Source organism: Trachurus trachurus, assembly GCF_905171665.1.
Source record: "Trachurus trachurus genome assembly, chromosome: 16".
Lineage (NCBI taxonomy): Eukaryota > Metazoa > Chordata > Actinopteri > Carangiformes > Carangidae > Trachurus > Trachurus trachurus.
In genome coordinates this window covers 12,791,200-12,817,915 of record NC_139902.1, presented here as the reverse complement: position 1 = coordinate 12,817,915, position 26,716 = coordinate 12,791,200, and the positions used below count along the sequence as shown (strand labels likewise).

General features: G+C 42.0%; 2 protein-coding genes across 2 annotated transcripts; one reads left to right on the top strand and one right to left on the bottom strand.

Annotated features, from left to right (window-relative positions):
• Positions 1 to 10,360: 10,360 nt before the first annotated feature.
• On the top strand, positions 10,361 to 14,981 carry LOC310999521 (neuronal pentraxin-2; the record flags this gene model as incomplete). Its single annotated transcript, XM_083989980.1, has 5 exons — positions 10,361 to 11,053; positions 12,029 to 12,566; positions 13,467 to 13,720; positions 14,329 to 14,508; positions 14,772 to 14,981. 5 exons carry the CDS (start codon positions 10,361 to 10,363, stop codon positions 14,979 to 14,981), a joined length of 1,875 nt encoding a protein of 624 aa, XP_083846106.1.
• A 1,301-nt stretch (positions 14,982 to 16,282) lies between these two features.
• On the bottom strand, positions 16,283 to 26,484 carry cyth2 (cytohesin 2). Its single transcript, XM_083989987.1, has 12 exons — positions 26,295 to 26,484; positions 23,791 to 23,941; positions 22,962 to 23,028; positions 22,190 to 22,308; positions 22,020 to 22,100; positions 21,668 to 21,780; positions 21,154 to 21,302; positions 20,936 to 21,047; positions 20,165 to 20,241; positions 19,390 to 19,461; positions 19,146 to 19,300; positions 16,283 to 19,056 (listed from the first exon to the last, which is right to left on the bottom strand). The coding sequence occupies exons 1-12, from the start codon at positions 26,359 to 26,361 to the stop codon at positions 18,969 to 18,971; spliced, it is 1,251 nt and encodes a 416-aa protein (XP_083846113.1). The 5' UTR covers positions 26,362 to 26,484; the 3' UTR covers positions 16,283 to 18,968.
• Positions 26,485 to 26,716: the final 232 nt, after the last annotated feature.

Sequence of the window (26,716 nt, the reverse complement as noted above, 5' to 3'; positions counted from 1 at the left end):
AAATGAATATATTTGGGGTTTGTACATACTCAGGACACAGGAGGTCACGGGATTTGAAAGTATATGTCACAAGTACAACGAATTAGTCCATGTAGGTAGACAGGTAAAAACAGAAACAACTGTTAATTGAAAAATGATTAGTCTACATAAAAAACACTCATTTTCAACTATCAAGAGGTGAAAAAAAAACATTCCCCTTTTCTCTTCATATGCTACTTCTCTATTCAGTGTAATATATATGAAGTGTTGAGTGTGTGAGACAGTGCAGCAGCTGCAGGACTTTTAAGGCCACTGAACCATCACAACAAGCGATGAGAATGTCACACCGTCTTGGGTTTTGTCTGAGGGCAGCACTGTTTTCATTTTCACATGAATCCCCTCTGAGTCTCAGCTGCCAGTTTCTACATTATCGCTCCACAACATGAGGACAACCCAAATATTTCTCCTAGATTCATGTGCCAGACCCGTTATACCATTTCAGATAAGAACAATGGGCTCCCCAAGTCCAAGTCACAGGTGTCAGAGCACTGAACAAACACGCGACAACAACGTTTCCTCGGCAGAGAGGGACGATCAAGACGGGGACTGCTCTGGGGTCAGAGGATTTCCAGTCTGGATTTGATGGCACAAGACTCCACTTGAACCACTCGGTTTTCCCTGTGCAGCCCTCCTTTGTTATCACAGCGAGATTACAGAGAAAACGTTGACCCAGATCAACTAATGGTATATGACACAAAGAAAACATTACCAGACTCTTGCTCATTAAGGCCATCCTGGTGGAGTCTGTAATTTGTCAGAGTGCCCAGCCCAGTCAGAAAAGTGGGAGCTTTGTCCTAACTTCTTTTATTCGTCTGAAGGCCTTTATAACTGTGTGCGCATGCTTTAAAATGATGATGAAGTGAAATATTGAAGCTGGATAAAACATTTCTCTGAGTATATCCAAGCTCCACATGACTCAATAAAGTGCTGTTTGTTTCAGGATTCAGCAGGAACAGTCTGCAGGTGGTGGGGAGCTCATACAGAAGGTGCATTCATGTGGGTTAGCCTCTTTAAATGTCTTAAAATGTGAGAGGATGCAAACACTGCATTTAAAATCCACCAACGTTGCTGCGAAAAGAAAACCAAACAGCTTATACAGAAACAGTTATTATAGGCACATAAGCAGATCTGAATTAGAAAAATACTCCCCGACTATTTTGATTTTGATTGAGGAAAAATACAAAAAGAAGTGTATATCACCAGTGCATCAAACTTATAGTTCATTAGACTAAACAAGACACTTGAGGACATCACGTAGACTCTGGTTAACACATTATTTCAACATCTTTTTTACACCTGATGTACAAAACAATTCTTCTCATCATTAACTGCAGCACCTCCAGCCTAGTAGAACTAGGTAGACACACGTTTTTTTGTGGTTTTGCAGGTCTCTTCTATTTAAAGGTGAAACACTGTCTGATTTATGCATAACCTCTTGCATTTCTCTATGAATGAGTTCATGTGTTCATATCTTAGCCGCAGCAGTCCTCTGCTGCTGGACCTTTTCTTCTTCCACACCATCTCCTCTCATTTCAACAAATACATCTAAGGCTACAGATGAGCTAGGGAAGTATGTTAACTCACTAAAGACACATGCAAATAAACCAAATAAAAGAGAGAAAGTTATAAAAGTCACGTTTTCATTAGAAATATGCATAAATCAGTTGCACAGTAGCGCTTTTCCCCCTGAATGAACATGCACCCTGCCATTTGTCCACACTGTGCCGCCCGGTCACAGCTACCTGTTGATCTCAAACACTCAGCACAGCTTCCGTTTGTGCAACTGTGACAAATAATTCAGCTACTATAAAAAAAAAGAAAAAAAAGAAAAAAAGAAAAAAGTAACTTACCTTTTCTGATCTCATTGTTGGAGACGATAAAAGCTTCCTGCTCCGTCTTTGAGTGTTTAATGAGCAGTAGGACACCCCCCTCCTTTCTTCCTATTAGGCTACTTTCCCTCTCCGTTAGTTAGTGGGGGGTTGTTTCATCCAGCAGAGCACTAAATCTCAGCTCCCCTCCACCCCTTTTTCACATGCCCCCCTCCACCCCTCTCTCCCTCTCTCTCTCTCCCTCTCTTTCCTCCCTCTCTCCTCTCTCTGCCGCTCCTTACTCCCAGAAATCGGGGTCAGATATTTGGTGCCGTCCAGTACCTCTCCTCATTACTGAACCGATTATCGACATGCCTTCACGCCCGCAAGAACCGGCCAGAAAGAAAAAACCCCACCGACACCACCACCTCCACCTCCAACTCCACCGCCACCAGCACCAGCAGCAGCAGCAGCAGCACCAGCAGCTATCCTACCTCCTCCCCTCTCCCCTCTGCTCCCCTCCCGGACCAATACAACCAGCTCCCTGCTGCCGTTGGAAACCCGCAGTCAGCCTCCCATTCTGTGTCTGCCTCTCTCTGTCTCCCTCTCTCACTCGGGCAGAATAACAATGAGCTAACGGGACCTCGTCTGAATAGCAGCAGGAGGAGAATAATGACTTGAACTTTTGAAGCCAAAGACAGAGCAGCACAGGCAGGCAGGCAGGCCTATCACTGGCCTACATACACCATCACACCCCATCACACATTCCTGCTCCCCATTCTCAGAGGGAGCACAGAGGAGGAGGAGGAGGAGGCCCTGCATGAACACAGGCCTTTCATTTAATGCAATAAACTGATGAAGGGATGAAATGTCTGTGTGCACATTAAGGTTCTTGAGAGCAGAGTTTTTAGTGGTGCTCCAAGAGTTCAGGGTTCAGGTGGGTCCTCACACATCAACACAGTGGTGAACTAACTAAGTACTTTTATTCAAGCACCATTACCAGCAATTAGAAATACCCAGGGCCTCAACTGCAGCTCCAACCATTAACAAATATTTAACCAAAGGGTAACATGCTCTTTAAAATGGTGGTATTGATACATCTGCTACATACATTTTGAAATGTTACAGTTCAGCATGAAAGAATATGGTTACAAACACCGGTCCTATTTGAGCATGATTAGATATACACCAGCCACAAAATAGTTTAAAAGTTACAAGTTGCCAGGTCTGATTACCTCTATCTAATAACCTCACACTGAGTAAACTGATTCTGACATGTAACAGTGGAGGATTTAATGAATCCTGAGGTCAAAAATGTTTTCAGTGAAAGGCCCCACGACTCTCAGAAACCCTTGAACTAAAGGCAAAAACAGATCTCAAGTCAATTTTAATTGAGTTGACTTTTCCAGATTATTTAGGCCTATGTAAAGTGCGTGGTGGAATTTTCTGTACAGTGTATCTGCCAAAACAAAGGTTTTAGTGGTGTTTAAGCTTTCATTACACTGGCAAAAATCAAATTCTGAGTGCTGAATCTTTAATTTTTGTTAGTGTAAAAGTCCTCAAAAATATTTGAATTACTTAAATTGAAAATGTTGAGGCCTTTCTTACAGAAGATATTAGACACTGGCACTTTTTATGTGATGACGTGTCAAAAATGGCTGCGCCAGTCCTTTGTGTTTTCACCCATTTGTGTTTCTAAAACTGAATAAATCACAATAGAAATGTATCTACGATAAAATGAAATCACAGGAATGCATTAGTGTGAACCTCTGCACCATTTGAAATATAATCAGCATGAAAAATGAGGTGGAATACTTTCACATAATAGGCTTTATGGTACTTTATGAAGACGGGACCAGTGAAGCAAGAAGCCTGTTGGATAAACATTTGTCACATCTTAACTCTGACTTTCTCTTCAGCCCCATTAAACATGGATTCTTATTCTTATATCTGGAGACATAAAGTTAATGTGAGAAAGTTTATGTCACATCACCTGCAGAAGGCTCAGGTGTCTGTCTCAAGTTGTCGTGTGTTGCAGTTGCAGTTTTCTCCCACAGGGTGGCGCCAGCGTGACATGGCTTCCTGCAGCACGTGACTTCCTCTGCAGGAGCCTGAACATCCAGTGAGGCGCAACATGTGCAGGCTGGAGAGTCACAGTAAATCAGCATCTTCAAGGCCAAAGCAGGCAGGTGGTCAATATCAAAACACAAACACACACACATACATCAATATATATAATGTATAGGTGTTGGTGTTGAACAGAACAGTAGGCCTACTATGAATCAGTTTCTACTCTACAGTCTCTCCTGTGTTCAGATACACTGTCCTTACCTCGGCTCATCTCCTCTCCACTCAGTCAAAAACACTACTGGCACTAAGAGCATACTGTAAATCACAGGACATAAGTCTGATCTGGGACCACCTCTCTGTTCGTGAGACTCTTCCCGTCCTCAGAGCGGCCTCCAGTTCAGCCGCCGTGGCAGACAGGGTGCTCTGTGGGGTTCTGGGTCACTTGGTTCAGAGCTGAGGGGAACATTGGAGCGTCTGTGGTCTCGTGTCCTTGGACCTGAGCCGTAAAGCTGTTTGTGTCGGCTGGCTTCCTCAGGCCCTAATTCACACGAGCTAAGGAGATTGACAGACAGGGAAACTCCTAGTCAGGGGAACTGACCTATTAAACAATAAAAAATGACTCATCCGTCCCATCTCTTCCATCTCTCTAATTTCATGTTGTCAAACTCAAACATTGTTTTCTCTGGACACGCTGACACAGCAGATTCTCTGAACCAGGTCATGTGTTTGGTGTCGCCTGAATCCGGACCACCAGGCTCGTCTTCAGTCCAGGTCCTTCCTCGGACCTGGTCCAAATGGGACACAGACAAAAAGTGTGGGCGCCAGTGTAGAGTCAAAATTTGCTGTATGACATAGTCATCATATCAACATGTAGGAATTTAACTTTATGAATGTAAAATGTCTTAGGTAGAACAGGGAAAAAAGAAGCTCTTTCTCTTCTTCTTCTTCTTTTTTTTTTAGGGGGGGGGGGGGGGGGGGTGCAGCATGCGCAGATGAGTCTCAAAGTACTATCGTGCCACCGTTTTATCTGGCAATAATGAAAAGCTTTGTCATTTAAGGATGTGATACTGAGCAGACAATAATATGAGAGGTGCTTCTTGATCTGACAGTGTTGAAACGCAAATTAGTTGCTCCTGATACTGTCCATGATGAAGGTAAAGTGACTGCTCCCTTCTAGGATTTAAATATGATTCAATATTTATTAATAGTTATTAACTAATGTTCAGAAGGTTTGAAAAGATGTCATCATTATCACGTTGCATGACTAAAAACAAGATGAGTAGGCTATTGACTGCTCACCAGTCTTCCTCAAAGACAAGGCGGCGTTGAGTGTTTGCCAGTGTGTTCTGCAAGCGTCACGTGGGTAATGACTACACCGTGAGACAAAAACACACCACGAGTAAATGTTGCTTCATACAAGTGGAAAAGACAAGCTTTTCAAATTTGATGAGAATGAATGAAAAGTCAAAACTTCTTTAATCATCAAAGTGCAGAGGGCTGTGATGTGTGTGTGCTGGTTGTTTTTGTGTTAATCATCTGATATAATATAATTATAGTAGCCTACTCTAACCGTGAGGTGTGCGTGTGTACCATTTATCCCTGCAAGATCATAGAGAATAATTAAAAAAATTAGGTGAAAATTAGTGTTGCTACAAAACATAACATTAATATTCATAATTTACAGGAGTTTTATTTGATACATAGATATTCAGTCCTAATATCTGCACACATTAAATCATGCCCAGACTGCCCTTCTGGTGACCTGCGCAGTTGTAATTAAACATAATGACGCAGGCACAGTCCCAGAATCGCGCTGTGAACTTTGACTCCTCACCGTGTCCAGCAGAGAAGATCTCCTCTTTAATCCTCCACACTCAACAGGTGTCAGATGAACCAAAAGGAGATCTCCTGGAATCAGTCTGGTTTTGACTGAACCTGCCTGCTGCCATGAAACATTGTGGGTAGTTTTAAATTCAGAAAGAAAAAAAAGGACAATGTTAACTCATTTTCAGTTTGTTTGTTTTTTTCAGTAAAAAACAGAAGTCCATGTGGAGCAAACTGTGAATCACTTTCACAGCACATTTTTCAAATACTAACACACTTTGTGCAAAACTCTTAAAAACACAATCAAAACAGAAAGATGGAAAAAAAACAACAACATTGAAATCTATAGAAAACCATATGAAAACATTGACAATAAAATTAAAAAGAAATGAAAAATGAAATGAAAATATGAAAAATACACCGGGAAACAGGCTGTCTGTGGATGTCCAGGTCAGAGGAGCAAACATTGTGAGCCGCTCTCTGCCACGATGGTTTGTCATCATTGGTCTCATTGGACCCTACCGTACAGAGAGGTCGAAGGTCAAGAAACACAACATTTGATGTTGTGGGGTATAATGTTGTGTCTGACCACTCTGCTACAGTCTCTGACTGGTTTGCTGATGTTGATGAAAACATGTGGCCAGATGCAGAAGAGAGGGATGAGAATGTTTTTTATGTGCATCCTCTTTTGAATTTTGTGATTCTGCTTTTTTCTTCATTTACAGTAAAATCTATTTTTTTAATAAAAACTGTAAGACTCTAAACACAGTACATGTAATCAAAGCAAAATCCTATTCATTCTTGTTACAATATACAGTACAAATTAAAATACTTTAGTGCACTCAATAAAGTGCTAAAAAACCTTTTCTATGATAAAATACTGATTTATCTGGAAAAAAAAAGCATTTAGATCTAAAAGATAAAATATATTTGATGCAATGCTCACTGTTGTTAGTATTTTGTAGTTCAGTGTGTTAAGAGTGACAGTATTTATTTCCAGAGTGAGACCTGTTGCCAGAGTTGTAGATTATCTTATTTTGGGATGTCTGTTGTCATTGGTGAGAAACACTTTTGGGAATGAGATGAACTGTTACGTTGAGATGCATGTTAGTGATGCGATGAGATGTGTTAAACGTTTTAAAAAGGTATCTTCAGTATTAACCAATGCTTGTTAGCAACTGAAAAAAACTGTAATCACGTACCCAGAAGCCTGACAAGGAGCAGCGGTTGTGGCGGACATATGCCAGTGTGTCTGAACCTGTTACCTAATGTTAATGTAAGTATAGGTCTGACCTGTAATCATCATGCAGACACCATTGTTTGTGTGTCGTGTGATTTATTTTGACCTTAAAGCGGCCATCTGCCGTCCCGACACCGCCTCTCTGGCCATCACTCAGACGAGGACTTAACCAGGCCAATTACTCCTGTGCTGAGATCTAGGTGAAGCCATGTGACATTGTTCTGGAGGAGCTGATGCCAATGATTGTGCCCTGATTGTTAGGGTAAAGGAAAATTAGGAGACAATTAACAAAAAAAAAAAACTTGTGTTTTTTGTTATGAGAGCAAATAGATTTATCAGCTATGGGATCATAGCAACATTTCCAGGATGTAAATAAAGATGGTGCAGATGTGACAGGAGGCCGCGTCATCAATGTAAAGACAGTGTCACAGGAACAGGGGTGTGGTCTTCGACGTGGAAAAAAAAAAACAGAGGGAGGAGGGGAGGAGGAGAGGAGCAGAGACAAGAGGAAGAGACAATGAGGGAGGGATATAAGGAGTTGAGCACTCCTCTGGAGCAAATCTCTCTCAATCTGATCAGTGTGTGTGAGGTGGACCAACTCACTACAGGCTGTGGCTGTGGATACAGAGGCTGCACCCACAGGGACTCTGAGGTAAGGATGCTGTCAGGAGTAGTGGTAGTATTCAACAGTGTCTTGTATTAGTTCAGTCATTGCATACAGCACCATTTACAGGCAGGAAAGTCGAGAAAAGAAAACTTAATATAATATATTGAAAATAATAAATGATCAAAAAAAAGTTTATGAAAGAAAACGTTCTTATGTGTGATGTTAATGTCAGTCAGTTAACATTTATTTATTTACATACTGCTATGTAACCACATCCCATAGATTTTTCTGGTTTCCATCATGTTGTTTGGATAGTTCTTTTCAACTGTTTTATTTTTGCTTTTACCTGTGGTTTTATTATGGGTATTTCTTTCCTATATGTTTATTTAGTTTGGGATGTTACAGGTAAACTGAACCTTGACACACCTGATCTCCAAATGCATGAAAATAAATGAACTGTAATTCTGATGGAAACTATTTCATATTCTCTCGTAGAAAATGAAACGATCCTTTAAACAATAGTCAAACACTGCAAGCAGTTGCTATATTATATATTATAAATATATATATATTATATGTATTTATAATTGACTTGATTTTTTTTGCTTTTGTATGGCACATCGTACGTGTATATATTATTTAATATATAGCATTGTGGGAACTATAGTATATTATGCTGAATTGATGAAAAGACAATCTGTGTGGACTGTTAGTTAACAGGATGCCTATTCTGGCATTTTATAACTTTTAGTAAAAAGGCTGCATTACACTAAAATGACGGACAAGAAATGTGAATGCAAAATTCAGATATAATTGTGATTGACCAGGGTTTTTTATAATCAATATTCTGTGTTTTGTCAAAATGTCTCAACAAATTGTGTTTGGATTAATTGCCATTGTTAATGGTGTTGACAGTGATCTTATAGTAATGCACTGGGATGATAATAGTTTTAGCAGGATACCCTCTCTCCTCTGTCTGGAGGGATTGTGTTTGTTTACAAACTAAAAGTGCTTTATTTTGTCAGAGTCAACAGTTTTTTAATCACAGGTCTAACTGCAGTTGTCAGTTTTTTAATGTGGGACTAATCGCTCTACTTAAATATCCACCTTGACCATATGGTGCAGGGATGGTGCACGACCCCAGTGTTCACCCTGGATTACCACACACACACACACACACACACACACACACACACACACACACACACACACACACACACACACACACACACACACACACTGCAGCAGGCTGCAAAAGCCCACTTATCTCTGGCCTAAGGTTGCACGACAACTGTTTGCAATTAGGTTAATTGAGAGACCTGTGGGTGGTAATAAACTTAGGGCTGAACGCTGGAGATTGGGTGTGACACGGTTCTGTGCCTCGACCATCTGTCTCTCCTCTCTAAGCCCCGTAAATCACAACAAATGCAGCAACAGGACACATTCAGTACAGGTTGTTTCCTCACTTTTAGTTTTATAAAGATGTTTCACAGTTTGATTCTTGCCCCGTTTCTGCAGCTCAATAGATAATATTTGAATGGGCATCTATGGGAATATAAGTGAAGGTAGACACGACCTTTGCCACTCGACATAGTGTATGTTTTGTCTGTTTCATTATTGATGAAGTTCAGTAAATCATGTATGAACTATCAACACAAACACACACACACATTGGCCACCGCGAGCAACAGGTGGTCAGTGAGGTTTAGCAGCCACATCACGTGTGTGCCATTTCAAAATGCCGACCCTATGTAATGAGGGACATGTTACAGGTACCTTTCTTTATAAACCACAGATGGTTTATTCGTATAATTTTAGGAGTATGTTTTTAAACAGGAGAATATGAAGGCATGGATATACAGTACGTACATCTGTGTTTTACTTTCATCTCATCAGCGGTTCTTTACGACACAGACTTGACTCGACTGACACACTTTTGAGCTTCTAGGAAATAAAAACCATCTCAGTTACTCAAACTGCAGAACAGCAGAAATCTTATTGGCCGTGTCCAGTCAGGATGTCACAGCTCTGATGTGGACTAATCCTTGTCTGGACAGGCTCTGGCTGTTTTGGCACATGCCAGTGCCATGTAGGGCTGCTGGACACACAGACACACTGAGCAGAGCTGACATACTGGGGAGTTGGACCACCACCATATCCTCGTGAGAACTGACGCCCTTGATGTTAGTCAGCCTGGTACTTAGGTACATCTGATGTGCCGTCATTTGACTTCAAGGAAAAGGGACACAGATTCCAGCAGCAAAAAGGCAAAAGAGGATATTTTAACTCATGTCTGTTTGACTGTAGATACAACTGTGAGGGATTGGGGCAAAAATATTCCACAGGCGTAACAGTGTAATGCATTAACGTTACGATAAACCCTCCACAAAGTGCAGCCAGATCAGTTGGTATAAAGCAGATTCAACAACAAGATAAAATGCAGTTGTTATTATTGTGTCTACTCTCTGTGAATGTGATGAAACGACTTCTATCTAAGATCTAATGTTCTGTTTTACAGGTTTCTCCCATTCCTCAGTGACAGAGAGAGAAAGATAACACACCATCCAGAAGAAAACTGACTCTCTCAGAAGAAGAAGATAAAACTCAATTTGTTCTTCACAGATGAGTGGATACTTTGTGAATGGAGACCTCGGTTATCTTGCCCACTGATGTTTCCCCTACAACAGAGGAGTCAGCACAGTCTTTACTTCTGCTGGTGTCACACAGTTTGAAGTGAAGCTTCGCTCCGTCGTCTCTCTGGTTGAACTGTGAATGGAGAACATGAGGAACTCTCAGTCCCTACAGCTACTCCTTGTTCCCACTGTGCTTTGTCTGCTTTCACTGCTCTGTCCTGCATCTGCCAGTTCAGGGTCTGACTATGACTATGGAGCCCACCCACGCTTTGTTTGCACCCCTATTCCTGTGGACGCAGACCCTTCCTGCTTCCCTCCGGGGGGTCCCAGTGTAGGGGCGGCGGGGCCTGGCGGACCAGGCCATCAAAGTGTACCTCCTGCTGGCTGGTGGGGGGCGAGCGAGGAGGCCAAAGCCACCATCCTCCACCTCAGGGAGAGCCTCGTCCAGCAGAAAGAGACCATCCTGGACCAGAGGGAGACCATCCGAGAGCTGACGGCCAAACTCACCATGTGCGAGGGCTTCGGCCGCGGCGGGTCGCCTCACAGCGAGCACCACGGCACCTCGCACCCCCATCACGCGGGAGTGGCTGGGCACCACACGTACACTGACAATGGGCACCATGGCAACCACCACGGTCACCATGGGAACCTCATACCAGACGCACCGCATCACCCCTCCGTAGGCGGCCAACGATCGGATGGAGGTCACAGCAGCAGCAACAACAACAACCAGGGGAAGGATAAACACGCGACAACAGGGGACATCACATCATCGCCAGAGCAGATGGAGAGGATGCTGCACGCGCTGAAGGAGCGGCTGGAGAACTTACAGGTAAGCAGCAAGGAGAGGAAACTTTCTCAACTTACAAATAACACCTACACAACTACATCATGCACATTTGAGAAAGAGTGCTAAAGTAAATATATAACAGATAAAAGATTTGAAATTAGAAGTAGGAAAACCTGTGACACGCTGTATGTATGCCCATGTATGGCTTTTCCTTGTTTGGATACACTGATGCTGTCGTCACTGGATTGTTCTTTGAGCAAACAAATCCCAAAGTAGTATGTCTGCTAAGCACTTTAGACAACAATGAATTACTTAATCGCATAAAGCCACTCACTACATTGGCAGGGGAGACACTTTGATGTCCCTGAGTGGGCCCTGGGAGCAGCCACAGGCTCAGAGGTGGACGTCACTGACGTCACTGATGAGCTGAAGTGGATTGATTTAAGTTTTAAAAGATATCTGGGTGTTTCATGGTTCTTCTCTTCTCTTCGGTTTTGACTCTCTTGAAGCATTTATCGGTCGTTTTGTACCGTTTCTCTATTTTGATCGTGATCCCAGACAGATGTCAGGGCCGCTGTGTGTGTGTGCGTGTATAGTACTGTATGTGTGTGTTGGGTGGCATGGGTCTAAGATCAGCAGTAATTATCGTGATCTCCCTTGACAGACTGGTAATCAGGGCACGCACCAGGATAAAGCCTGGATTACCTGAGAGGAAGAGAAGCGGAGGCAGATACAGGAAGACACAATATGACTGTGAGCGGCGCTGTAAAATAAGCCTGAAGCAGCATTAAAAAGATAGATATTAAAAGATGATAATGGACAGAGAGTTACAGGCAAATGAGTGCAGGCATGAAGGTGACGTCCGATTCATCCACTGATGTCAGTTTGATCCTGTGCCAGAGCAGCTCTGATCCCTTTGTCCTGTTGGTTGTAAATAGGAAGCACAGCGACCGAGTGGCAGGAAATGCTCATTGTTACCCAGACTTCACCTCTGCTCTTCTCTCTGACCCGTCCCAGCAGAAGAGGAACACGTCCATCACCTACTCCAGCTCTCTGAAGGAGCTGCTGCAGAGGAAGATCAACGCTCTGGAGCAGCAGCTGCACCACAACACCGCCGCCCTCAACGGCCCCGAGCATCACGACGACGACGGCGGCCACCACGGGGACGACGGAGAGCATCACGACGACGATCGCCACGACGACGACGGACACATGTATGACCACAGGGACGACCACAACGACGGTCACAGCGGAAGCGACAGCCGCACAGATCACCACGATGACAGCCACAACGATGACCATCATGATGGGGACGGTGACCATGATGAGGATGATGATGAGGACGATGATGAGGATGATGAGGAGGATGATGATGAGGATGATGAGGAGGATGATGATGAGGATGAGGATGAAGATGAAGACGAGGGCCATCACAGTAATGAAGCAGACAGTCACAGTTACCTTCCACACACAGGATACAGAGCACCAGGACCGGTTCGGACCGGTTTCCACTCAAACAAACTGGAGTCGATGCTCAACCAGCTGCACCTGGCCGGTACGCAACCTCACGACAGTCAGCGACTCACAATGAGTTGTGTATGAGTGTTCAAGTGTAATACACAAGAAGTACTTCAACTCTCCAGAAATAGACACATTTTCACATTTAAAGGGATAGTTCAACATTTTGGCAAATTCACCCATTGTCATAATCCCTATAGTCATAGCAGTAGGTTCATTACCTTTAATTCTTAGTGCATGTTGTTTCGAGATCAGCGGGGCAGAGACGTGAGCTGCTCAGCGAACACAATGGAGGTGAACGGTACAGGTCCCCTGTCCCTCACCAAACTCATCAAATACACAACCCAACGACTCTAAAACGCTCTAGTGGACAAGTTGTGACCTGCACATTCACCACGCTATGAAATAATAACGTATAATTATGCAACATTACAACACATAAAGCAAATACTCGAAACTACTTGCGCTTTTGAAATCACTCCGTCAAGCAGCCGTGTCTGGAATGTAGTTCCGGCTGCATTTGCCTCGAAAACAACTCTGTCTTGTAACGTTACATAATTATCTCACAGCGTGGTGAATGTGCAGGTCACAACTTGTCCACCAGAGCGTTTTGGAGTTGTTGGATTGTGTATTTGATGAGTTTGATGAGGGACAGGGGACTACTGTCTGTACCGTTACCTGAGTAGCTCGCGTCTCTCAAAAAAACATGCATCGACAATTAAAGGTAATGTATGACTATAGGGATTATGGCAATGGGCGAATTTGTCAAAATGTTGAACTATCCCTTTAAAGTGTTTTTTCATGTTAAGTGGTAAAAGTCATTCTGCTGAGGAAGATCATGTGATAAGATCAAAAGCTCCAGACTACGACAGACACTAAATGGACCTTGCGTTACAGTTGTTCTGTTAAGGAATAACATTGTTTCCCTTTTAAACAGGCTCCGGCAGGAAGAAATCCAAGAGTCCTGATGCCTTCCAGATCAGTTTTCCCATGAGAACCAACTACATGTACGGGCGGTTTAAGAAGACGCTGATGCACGAGATCTTCGCTCTGACTTTGTGTCTTTGGATGAAATCGGGTGCGGGACCCAGCCTGGGGACGCCGTTCTCCTACTCCGCCCCTGGACAGGCCAATGAACTAGTGCTCATCGAGTGGGGGGACAACCCCTTAGAGCTGCTGGTTGACGACAAGGTGAGGCAGTGAGAAATACATCTACAAAAAAACAATTTTCTCAATTATTATTATTATTACTCTGACTGACAGGAAAACACAGTCCTCCAGTCAAGTCACAGCTTTTTGTTTTTTGTCATTTAATATTAATCATAAGTCACTAGTCACTAGTTTTAAGTAGGTGAAGCTCAGTTAAAAAACCTGATTTGATGACAATTGGAGCATTGACTCATGGCTGCCAATCAAATTTGATCACAAAGGCGACTAGCTTGTTTAGTTTTGTTCAGCTGTGAACGTTGCCTGTCGTACACAACGTTGAAATATGACGCCAGGGGAACCTTGCCTGTCTTACACAGTGTGCAACATAAATGATGAAAGTAGTGTTGAATGTTAAACTGAACTGCCGGTGGTGGTGTTGCATTGTGGGTAATGTAGCCATTATGTTATGACAAAGAAAAATGTGTGGCATGAAAAAGATGAAGACCTGTGGTTCTGCTAAGACAAAGCTTCGCCACCAGAGGGCGGTGCTGTCGCTGTCGTCTTGCACGCTTGTGCTTTAGGGATTCGAAATACATGAATTAGGACTTGTTTAAATGAGTGTCTCACAGTCATCTCTATTCTTTCTGCAGGCGGTGACGTTGCCGCTGTCGGTGAGTGATGGGAAGTGGCACCATGTGTGTGTGACCTGGTCAACGCGGGACGGACAGTGGGAGGCCTACCAGGACGGAGTGCAGAGAGGGTCAGGGATCAATCTCTCTCCCTGGCATCCCATCAAACCTGGAGGGGTCTTCATCCTGGGGCAGGAACAGGTAAACACAGAGGGAGTTCTCTTTTACAGATGCCAAACAAATGTTTTCAGGTGTAGAGGATACCTTCAGACAATTATTATCAGAACCCCTACATTTCAGAAACCATGTGACATGATTGTTTATTATTTTCCATTGTTTTATATTCCATATAATCTTTTAAAGTTGTGGGGTTGCACCATGTAGCCCTTATAAGTGAGAAGAGTGATAAAAGCAAAACAAAAAAGAAAGAAAAGTTTGACTATACTTGTGTCTCTTTTTTCCAGGACACTCTCGGGGGTCGTTTTGATGCCACTCAGTCGTTTGTGGGCGAAATGTCGGATGTCCACATGTGGTCACATGTCCTGAGCGCCAGTGACATCTACAGCCTGGCCTCCTGCGGCAGCCACCTCAGAGGAGATGTAATCGCGTGGTCGGATGCGGAGGTGGAGCTCCACGGAGGTGTTGCCAGATATCCCTTTGACCCCTGTCACTGAAAAGGCCAGTGAAGATAGAACTGCGACATTTCCTGGAATAGAAACTACAGAGAGCGAAGACGGAGAAGAAAGAAAACAACAGCCCCTCTGATTTTGACAGGACAATCAATTCAGTGGCACCAACTCCTCCACACTCTGAATCAATGCCTTTAAACTTAATCAGTGACTTTTTAATAATAATAATAAAAAAAAAATCGGACTAATCTGTGTTTACAGATTGTTTGTAGGGAGTTAGTTACTTGCTGTTATCTCGAGTGTTCATAAGATAGTGTTTTCTTTTACAGACAAGTGCTCTATGTGACATATTGTCATATTGTTAATAAGACTAAACACTGTGGGGGTTGTGATCATGTTCACAGACCTTACGTGGCTTCTGATGTGGTGAAGTGACAAATCGTATCTTGTTAGTTTGACTCTGAGTCTGTTAGAAATGTGCAGGGAAAACTTTTTTCTACTCTGGATTCTCTTCTTTACAAGGTTTCCACAGAGGATACAGCTAATTTACCAAAGAAACTGTAGCATTGATTTGTGTCATTTTAATACTTTGTATCGTAAATATGTATCATAAATAGATCAATGTCTTATTTTGAAAAAGAAATTAATGAAAAGCCAGTGAGATAGAATACTGTGTTTTACAACCTCTTGTGGTTTTTATGACTATTACAGGAACTCTTCACTCTACTTTGTATTCCAAAAGGGCTCCTTAAAAAATGAAAAAGCTTATTGTTTTGTTTTTTCCAACTTTTGCATCTTCTACAGTGCACGTTTGTTAACTGAACAAATCATTGACATTCCTCAGTTTATTTTCAGTGGCTCTGACTTTAACTTTGTAAAATTGGACTGATGTATTTTGTGTAATGAAGTCAGTCACTGTTGCTTTTTAATCTCTGAAATGCTCTGGCCTTGACTGTATATTTGTTATTGCTGTATAAAAAAATACTGAATTTAGGTCAAGTTAGGACTTTGATGTTATGTATTGTGGGTTTTTCTTTTTCAAATGTTAAGATGATGTAAATTAAAGTGTGAAAGATCTTTTGTTTTATTCTTTGGAAAGTTCAAGTTTGTGGAGACTGGTGTGATTATTAATACTGACTAATCATTTTTCATGTCAACATCTTCATCATCAGAGTTACTTAACTTTACAAAACTTAAGGAACTGCTGCAGGCAAACAAACAAGGTTAGCAGCACAGCTGCTAAAAAATGGGAAAAACCCAGAGGAGGTAAAAACACAGCGACAAGCCCATCATCTGTTTACCTTTTATTGTTACACAGTAGTTTACTGGCACCAATGTATCATGGTTTCCTTTTGCTACATTTACAGATGATCTATCCATCGTCACCTCACAGTAAATAAAAATAAAAATAAATAAATACAAAATAAAGACAATTTTTGAACGAGGTGGTGCTGGGGTCAAAGGAATCAGAAACAGAGGACCAGTTTTGGTCTGATCATTTCAGTGTTCATTCTTTTTGTTCTAATGGAAACATCTGTTGTACCAACAGTATTTTTGGCAACTTTGCACTTCAAGAATATCCAGAAAGTGAAGGCCTACAGAGAGTCCATGTGACGTACACGAGCACAACATGGAGTAATGAGACTAGGCCCTTGTCAGTTTGATCAATAGGGAGAGTAAAAAGGCAATCCTTGAGCGGTGCTTGAGGGACCAATCACTTGCTGTGTCTTTAGAACAAGGTCTACATGTTTCAAAAGAGGAAAAACCTCATTCAGCTTCGTGCAACACGACTGATCAGATGAGCACATAGATCTCAGGATGAAGCTGGAAGCGACCAGGTGATGGTGTCATATACTTCTACACAGGTCATGGTTCATCCATCGGTATATTGCATTGTGTGTAAGTGTGTGTGAACACCCATAGAGGGTGCTAGAGTTTTGGAGATGTATCGTCAGTCATAGTAACAGCATTTTCTCCAAAATGCTAAAATTGATAAAGTGCAGCAGACATTATTTTTCCTACCATCTAAAAATGCCAACTTCAATAAACTACTAGAAATAACAGTTTATGAACTGTATGTCAAGCAAATCTATCACTGGACACAAATCTAAACTTGTTACTGACTCATTACATCTGAATAATTGTACTATCATGTAATGAATCAAAGAATTATTAGTGTTCCTTGTTTTATCGTCTTTTCATATTTATGACTGTGGTACGATGGGAAGGGCAGCCAATGAAATAAAAATTAAACGTTAGTTTAACAGACTGTAAGACTCATTACCGCTTGTGCTTCACTGAGTCTGATATACTCGAGAAGAGAAACCAGACTACAAACATCTCCTAAATATCTTCCTATTATTTAACTATAATTAAGACAATTGACTTGATGCATAAATCAGCTTCCACATGAATTGCGTTCGTTTTTCCAAGTCGACAGGGAACACTAACACCTTTCAAATCAGTGCACTAGCATGATCAGTGACGCATCAGTATCTATAACCGACGCCTCCGTTTATCAACATGCAGGTCTACAGTAGCTCGTACAAAAATCAGATCTTAACAAAAGATAAAGAATAAATTAAATCATTTCTATGTGTATCGTAAACAAATATGCTAACATCTATTTACAAAAAGTATACATTGTAATGAGCTGCCTTTGTGATTTCTTGTAACTCACTATAGCGGACAGACCTGGCTCTAACAGTTAAATGTCTGAGTTATTACTAGTGAGAGAGATGTCGGTGTTGGAAACAGATGATTTGTGGCATGCTGTAACGTTACACATGAGGACATGATGATCGTAGCTGAGTATAGTGTTATAAAGGAATCGCTAACAAAGCCTCCAGGCCGGTCGCCTACTCTGGTTTTCTACTTTGCTATTGCTCAAATATGTGAAGAAACATGCTGAAGAACATATACATGATGTCTCCGTCTGTAGGGACAGAAACAGCTTGTGTTTCTCTGTTATTTCTAAAGCAACGTGTTGTCTAAAGACACGACCATATTTGAAGATCAACAGCAGCCTGGTGGTACAAAATCATCAGATCGTTTTCCTGTGTATCTAAGAGCTGACAGTCATTAGCTGTACTTAAAGCCATCGAGTAATTGACACATCTCATTTCTCCCCCTCTCTGACTGAATCTAACTCTTATTAGTGTTTTGAGTAGTGAATTCACATTTTCTCCGGGGTAAGCATAACCACGAAAGGCAATTTATCAATTAGGCAGCATCCATAAATGTGAAAGAAGAATTCATGAGGACTGAAGCTGCTTGCTACCCTGAATGCAGCCATATTCACTCTAATGCAGATAAACCTCAGACAGACATTTGTTTGTGTTGTGGGTTTTTGATCCACGGTGCTATTTTTAGATTGAACCCTGAAACTCTTACACATGCTAAAAAGCAACATAAGACAAGTAAGAGGTGTCTTATATTAGGCACACACAACCTTTTTCCCGTGGTTAAGAAAGCAACAGTGGAGAAGAAGATGCACCAGCAATTAAAGATTCTTAAAACTGAACATAACAATCGTAGCATTTTTGAACACCCCCTCGCTGTTCCCAATGTGCCGCTTTAAATCCTCAGTCAAGTGCAAATAAAAAGCAGAAGCAGTAAAAAATTATTATTTCTGAAATGATCTGCATTGGGGTGAATATGGCCTGTAACACTTTTCACAGTTGACTTGGATGCTGAATGAGAGAGGAATGTGGTGAGAAGACGGGACAGGCTGTGTGGCTGTGGCTGTGGTGTGTCAGGTTGAATATAACAGCAGTAGTGTAAGAATCAAGATAACAAGAGGCAGCCACAGTGGGTGAGCCCCTCACTCTGAATGAGCGTTCAAGAGTCTGGTAGACAGGATAGCAAGGAGTCCTCAATGTAAGAGGAGGATGTGTTTGGAGGGTGAGGGGGTGGGTGGGGTAGCCAAACCTATGAACAGGTAGTAAAGAGCAGGGACAGAAACGTGTTCCCCGTGTTGGAAGGAGGGGTGTGAAGGAGAGAGGAAGACGGGGAGAGGAAGATGGGAATCATCTACGGTTGTTCCTCTTTCTTCTTCAGCGATATACGTTTCTTCCTGGCTGCGAGCATTTCGTAGAAGGGATCCACGCTGACCGCAGACCTGAACGGATCACAAAGAAATAGTGAGGGAGGTGCGTCATCAAAGTTTGACGTGTACCACTGAGGCAGCAGTTGGTTACATTTACGTACTTGATGCTGTGGATCCATTCGTCCTTCTCCTCAGGTGTGGGGGCGGAGATGCGGTACACCATGTGGTTCCCCTCCACTACCCTCCCATCGGCTTCCGTCTTGCACGCCTTGATCAGCTGGCCGCGGTTGTTGGGGATGTACAACTCAAAACAGTTCTTTTGGGAGGATGACAAAGCACCTTAGATAAACAACTATGGTACAACTACTGGACTGTAGTGTTATGTTAGACATGAATGAAACGTACTGGTTTCCTTGGATCTTCAACTTCACGGATGCTTAGGTTTTCCAAGGGGATGATACCTCGCGGCTCCTTATCCTGTACGTCGAACACAGACAAAACACAGAGGGCTTTTATTTTGAAGGCTTTTTAGTTTGTGTTTTTATGTGTTTACCCAGGCCCAATAGGAATCCGAGAGAGTAAGGGTGAAGAGAAATTCAATCAATCTAAGTTTTATTTCTGCAAATATTGGAGGAAAAACAAATTTCTATTCAATCTTAGCAATGTTCTCGAACTAAAAAAAGCTGAACATTAATTCAGCGGCTCTCATGACTGGCTTTTGAACACAGGGAATGACTTGTACTGTGTCAGTTTTTAACTTTGTACCTCGGCAGGGTTCAAGTTTCACTTAATGTCCTCCTGGAATGTGTGTTATGTGGATTGGTGCTGGTTGTTGTGGTGGTCTCTCTTTCATAAATCTGACTTGTCTCTTTTGTTTTTACTGTGCATGAGCAACCAAACCATTGCCCCCCTGTGTGTTATGAATCTAAGTCCTTGAGTTCAGTGACCCAACTTTAGACTTCATACAGACACATTGTTGCCTTTTGCCCTGAAATAACCTTCTCTGGAAGAGTTTATTCCCTGTCACAAAATTACAATTTATCACTGAATAATCCACAACAATTCCTCAGAAATGCCAGCGCAAATAAACATGTCTGGACACAATATTCATAAGAAACGTACTGAAGTTGGTGCATCTACACAGCGATCGTGTCACACGGGAGAAGGAACAAAGACTTACTGTGGTGTATTCAAAGTAATAAAGGCAATTGTCTGTGAGAATGAACCATCGCCGTTTCCAGGTTTTCACCCGTCCTCCTGGAAAACAACAAGTCATGACAATGAGTGAGAGGAGCAGGAAGTGAAGTTGAGGGGATACTAGTCTACAGTTTCTACATTCTTACAGCTCACTATGTAGCTACTTTTTCTACTACTTTTTCCACTACGACAACAACTCTGACCGTACATACCTCCTGAGAAAACAAGCAGCGGCAGTAGAGGGTGGAAATCGCAGGGGAGAAGCAGACACAAAGGGGACCAGGGGATTTAGAGGGAGACAGAGGACAGAAAGAGAAAGAAAGAGAGAGGGGAGAAAAACGAGAAGGAAAGGAAGAGAAATTATTAGTGACACGCAGATCACAGGCCCCGCCATGCAAAAGAAAACAATCAGATTTTTTTTAGACCGCCATGGCACGAGAAAGTGAGTTTCTTGTTCTCCATCGTGCTATAGCAACAACGCTGTGAGCTGACAATTCAGGTGGAGGCAAAGAGTCGGCAAACCTCAGAGACAAGGAGGCAGATTCATCATAGCACAAAAACTCAGAAGAGAACAGAGCACAGTGACCAACAGACCATGTTTTCTCACTAGATCCATTAAATATTTGGATCGTTAACGGTGACATACAGCCTTTTCTCAGTGTAAGTTAAATTGTACAAGATCCGTGTTAAAGCCAGTAGGTACGGCAGCAGAAGTCCCCAACAAAGCAGAGCAACCTCAACGGCATCATCTCACCAAGTTTAAGCAGCCAGCCCTCTCTGTCCGGATTGAAGAAGGTGTGTGTCAGGTCGTTCCCATCATCCTCAGGGATCTTGAAAGGCTCGTTTTTAATGCTTTCGTAGAGATTCTAGAGTAAAAAATATGGTTTAAAAAAAAAGGTTAACAAAAGCCACTACCACTAGGACTATTGTCGTTTGACCATTTGACCCATATAACGAAAGTGTTGATCATACTCTGAGCAGATCCTCTGGCAGGTCTCCCCCCTCATTAATGCCTCGGTTCATGGAGATGAAGCGATCCAATCCAGGTTTGTCCCTCACGTTGGGGTTATGGAGGCTCGTGTTCAGCATAATGATCGCAAACGAAAGCACATAACATGTGTCTGTAACACAAGAGACATGACCAAAGTTAATAATGTTACACATTTGCCTTAATAACAGATCAAGTATAAAGTTACTTTTTTTTTTATCCTAATGTTTATAATATGGCAGACTCTGGGGATGACTTAGATTCAAATCATTTCTGGTAAAGGCTTCATTGTCTGGTTGACTTTCACTTTGTGTTGTATTAATAGGATTACAAAGAACTGTCTGTCCACTTTTTTAATGAGTGTGTCCTTTCCTGTGATACACCGCAAGAACAGAGGCTGAATTTGCCACGTGGCCAAACCTTACAGAAATATATATTGTATATTGTATATATATATTGTGAATATTGTGAATATTGTGACTGTGTGTTTGTATTTACCGGTGCTCTGGAAGACGCCGGGGTTGCAGTGGCAGTATCTCTGAGCGAAGGCCTCCATCATCCTATCAATCTTTTGGGCTTCACCGGGCAAACGGAAACTCCACAGGAACTGTCTGCAGAAAACAGGTCACGGTTTGGGTCAAGTCAGAGAGAACAAACTCTACAATCAAGACGGACGTAAACAGGTTCTGCTGCTCTCTTGCATAAGTTTTTCCCCCTGAACCTGAAGTGACGAGAACAGTGGGACTTTCCATTTCTGAGAAGGTTTTGTTTCTCTAATGATGCCAGGATATTGGTCAAGAGGTTTCATCCTTAGTTCAAAACAAAGACCGTAACACAGCGCGGGGCCTACCTGAGCGCCTGGACAAGGTTGAGATCAGTGAACTCGTGGAGGTCAACGAAAGCCTGAAGAACTTTGATGTTGAAGTCATCCCTGCAGCACAGCAACAGAGAGTAGAGTTACAGAGGCAGGTACAGGGCAAGACAAAGACACACAGAGACAGATATTGGCAGACACGGCACCTTTCTCCCAGGTAATCTCCTATAGCCGTCTTGTTGAGCCCCTCTCCTTTGTACAAAAATTGAGCAATGTCCTCTGAAGTGTGTCTGAGCAGCTCGTTCTCCACCAGGAATACAATGCCCTGCAGGAAGAGGACAATCTCGGTCAGCACACAGGGGATACAGGATGATACATGCTGTGTCTCAATTTGAATACTTCCATGAGTACATCTACTGTAGTATACTATGTACACTATGTACTTAGTTCTGTAGTGTAGTGTTGTCTCAAATCAAATACTATTGTTGTGCAGTTGCAGGAACTAACGATCACAACAGCTGCCAATGTTTTCTTTTTTTATTATTATATTATTATCGCGGGTCAACACATCTAACCGCTTGTTTTGTTTGTTATTGGCGATAAAGAACGCCTTACTCTTCCTTTTTTTTCTTTTTTTCCTTGCTTTTTTTGTTTGTTTGTCACCTGTTTAATGCGAGGTGGAGATTACATCACTGCCGCCGCATCAGCCCGCTCCTCTTACTGGCGGAAAACATTTGCCTGCCAGTATGTTGTTTTATGTATTATATTCCGCTACGTAGCCACGACGGCGATCGTTGAGGGTCTGAAGTGTCAGTTGTTCCACACTCAATTTACTACTACTTACAGTACACCGCATTTTGACATACTTCATACGTCATTTTAGACGCACTTGCATACTCAAAATACTTAGTTTAAGTATGGACATATTGAGACAGAGCAACAGGCTTTACCTGTTCAAGCAATGAGTGTGAGTTTCACCTTTTTTGGGTCCATGTTGAATTTCTTCCTCCCCATCGCCACATGCCTACTTTTCTGTAGAGTTTTACTGCAGGGGGAAGACAGGTGATTAAAAAAATGTCTTTTCTTTGTTTCAATTCACATCTCCTCATGACGATGATGTAATCATACAGGAAAACACCACAATACTACTAAACCCATTTAAATTATGAACACTACAGTTTTAAATACCTTCATTACATCACAGCCATTTCACATCACACATAAATTGTAAGCAATTATAGGAACAAGGTCAAAGCCTGTCTGTACATTCACAAGCGCCTATCATAAGTGAAATAACATCCCTGTGCCACTTCTTTGTTATACTGTATTATTTTCTTCACTTATGTTAAAAGGCAGAGGGTGTCATGAGAGAACCAGTTGTTTGATAAAAGTCAAACATGGCATCAGTCTGAGTGTCGAGTTCACTAAGAGGGCACGTGTGAATGAAAAAGTGACGTGGATATACTGCACTGTACACTACAAACAAAATCACATACAGGACATTGAGCTGCAGCTAATAAGTCAAGCACAGAGCGATCTCTGAGCCTTGAGCCATGTCGATTATTAAAGTTAACAGCAGTCAGTTCAGTTCAGTCAGTGTGAGGACAACACACACTAAAACACAAAATACGTCCAAAAACATAAAAATGCAACCAATCACAGTGAAGAAAGTGATGATGCACTGGGGTGTGGACACAGCCCATCACAATGGCATTCAAAACCAAACTATGCCTCATTGCCAACACAGAATCCAATATTCTAAAATTAAGAATAAAGTAGCATAGTGTTACTGTCAATTTCTCCTTACCTGCCCTCTGTGCTGGTCTCCAGTCCCTCCACTTCCAAAATGGCCTCCCTTAGTTCCTCCCTGAGCCTCTGGATCTCCTGCAGCAGGACGCCCTTCCTCCTACGGATGTCCTCCAGCTCAGAGCGCTCCTCTGGGCTCAGGTCTACTGGGACTGCAGGGGAAGAGAAAAGAATGACTTCAGTGCTGCTGCAACACATATAACACATGGCAACTGTGCCCAAAACAAACCGAGGCACAAGTTGTCTTTATTAGAAACAAAAAAAAATCAAAAAATCCAAAGGCCTGCTATTTTGAGAATTGCATTGTGACTCAAATTGGGTATGACCAATTTTCTCTGTCAATATCTTACAATGGAGGGGAGTGGCAGGAGTTGGACGATAGGAGTAGTAATTGTTGTTTGAGATGGTGTCACTCATCAGCAACCAATTCAGACAAAACACAAGGCGACTGTCAAACTCGGACCCAGAGGTCTACAAATAGCAACATGACGCCATGCAGAAATGTATTCAGCTAATGTTTGGATAACGATAAAGCACTTGAAGTTTCCTAAACTCACTTCACTTGACCTTTTTGATCACTGTATTAAACTACTTGGTTCTGAGTTAAAAACATCAGTGGTCATATTAAGTCAGTCAGTTTGGCAGGTACAGTACATCTATCTTAAATGAGTGAAGTCTAATATAAAAGTCCTGCAATAAATCCTATCATCATAATGGTTTTTATGTTTACTTATGAAACTAAACTACTTGAAGAGACAAGGTTTACTATGTGTGTTCATTTATGATGCCAATATTCAGTATAGCCTCAATGATACACTTTTCATCACTTTTTGTAAATATTTCCCAAGTTCTGTTAAACAGAGCAAAGATTTTTTTTTGTGATACTTGCATTAATTTGCTTTTCAGACAAACAAAACTATTTCACAAAAAACAAAAACTATCAGGATCAAAATTAGCCTATTATTCCCCCTGGCCCTGTCAAATCTCAGCCCATTCCTTTTTGGGAAATCTCTTCAGCTCCTCCAGATTTGAGGCCTTCTGCCATGGACCTTGGTCTTCACCACAAAGATTTTCTATAGGATTCAAGTTAGGGCTTTGTACAGGCCAGTCAAAAACAGGAGGTAGTTCTTTACTAGGAGCAACATGTTGGAGGAGATAGCAACAACCCAGAGACCCAGTACTAATGACTGCCTACTGCTGACTGTTTTCTTTTAAGATCGTCACATAGTCTTCTTTCCTCATAATTCCTTCAACCTTGACGAGATTCCCAGTTCCAGACGCACTGAAGCATCCCCACAGCATAATAATAATAAATATATACAGTATATATGGGGTACACAACATTTTGTGATTCAGAGAACTCCTAGAAAACAGCATTGTCAACTACAGACCTATAGTAACCACTGAGCTGAAATAATATAATATTCAAACTGAAAATGAACACAAAAACCTTCATGAAGGAAGAACTGTTATTGTATTTAACTGCAGTGGTTCTAATGACATAAAGCTTACAAACTGGAAATTGAAAATATTTTCAAGAAGCTCCAGCAGTGAAAGTCAGTGGTATAATAGTCGCCTGTCATAATTTATAGCACTAGTCATACAATAAATCAATAGGGTTATGGTTAGGTTATAATGCCCAGCTGATAAAAAGAGGCGTAGTTTCAATGCTATAGTCACTCTGGAGGATATAGTACTTTGTGCTACATTGTATTATACACAGAAATGCTTATTAATTCTCACTGTTATAAACGATGTGGAAACCATGGCAGTAAAACACACACAACCCAACAACACAGACCTCTTTAAGACAATTTCAACAAACAACCTTCATCCAGGTAGGTAGGATTTCTTTTTTCTTTTTTTTTAGTACTGTTGCATCGAGCTGCATTTGTCTTAACCAGTGTGTGCGCGTGTCACATTTTCTCCATTGATGCATTTAGCACAAGAAGGACCGGTTTTCACCAAACCACCCGGGCCGGGAGCTCCCAGTCGCAGCAGCAGCAGCAGCAAACCAAACCCTCCAGACCAGTGTGTTTACTCTGCTATACAAACAGCTGCTCTACAACACCACCAACCACGCCCACAGTCTGGATTACCTGCCCGGTTTGACTCATTTTCCACCGACTAACGCACCGTTTACACGAGATTTCAGTCAAATAGGCAAAACGCAGTCCAGACAAGCCCTTCTTCTTGTGTAACTGGAAGGGCAGACTGTGTTAAATGTCCACCGACGTTACGTTAGCTCCGAGAAGACAGCCAGGCAATCAATATTTAGTTTGCACCAAGCTAAGCTAAGTAACGTTAAATCTTTATGGCTTATTTCAACCATAAAATGCGCTTTACTTGTTCACCTGTGCTTTTCGTTAAGTGAATACGGTCAATAATCTTCGTTTGAACGTTTAACGGGATTGTCAGTGTGTCACACAAACTGAGCCACTAGAAAATACAACTAGCCACAGTTAGCTAGCGATAGCCTGTGCAAACAGCCAGTCAGTTACTTACTGTAGTCCAGGTCATCCATTTTTGGCGCTTTACTTTTAGGCATCAATAGTTCAGAGTCGACTGTCATTCAATATCAGAAAAAATGGGATATATGTGTAAATATATCCTCAAAGTAAATGGAAAAATAGAGAGACCCCAGTGTCGAAACGTTGGGCCGGAGACAAAGAAGGTGGCGACACCGGAAATGGTGTCTGGCTTTCGAGCGGTGTACTTCCGGTCAGTGGCTTTTCAAAATAAACTCATTTTAATTTTCTTAATTAGTAATCAAGGCAGTAGAAGACCCATCAAGTGATAAATTTGTGCTTTTTGAAAGAATATATTTCAAATATATAAAACCCTTCTCTTACTCAGAGGTAGAGGGGCACATATTTGTTCATAAATATTTTATAAACAGTACATTTCTATAGTTTGTGATAAATGGC

Bases quoted from the DNA above. Each gene is read 5' to 3' on its own strand.
- cyth2 (XM_083989987.1), bottom strand. From the start codon at position 26,361: ATGACAGTCGACTCTGAACTATTGATGCCTAAAAGTAAAGCGCCAAAA. The intron at 23,942-26,294 runs GTAAGTAACTGA...CTTCCCCTGCAG, and splicing joins AATGGATGACCTGGACTACA to TCCCAGTAGACCTGAGCCCA. The intron at 19,462-20,164 runs GTAAGTCTTTGT...TTCGACGTACAG, and splicing joins ATTACTTTGAATACACCACA to GATAAGGAGCCGCGAGGTAT.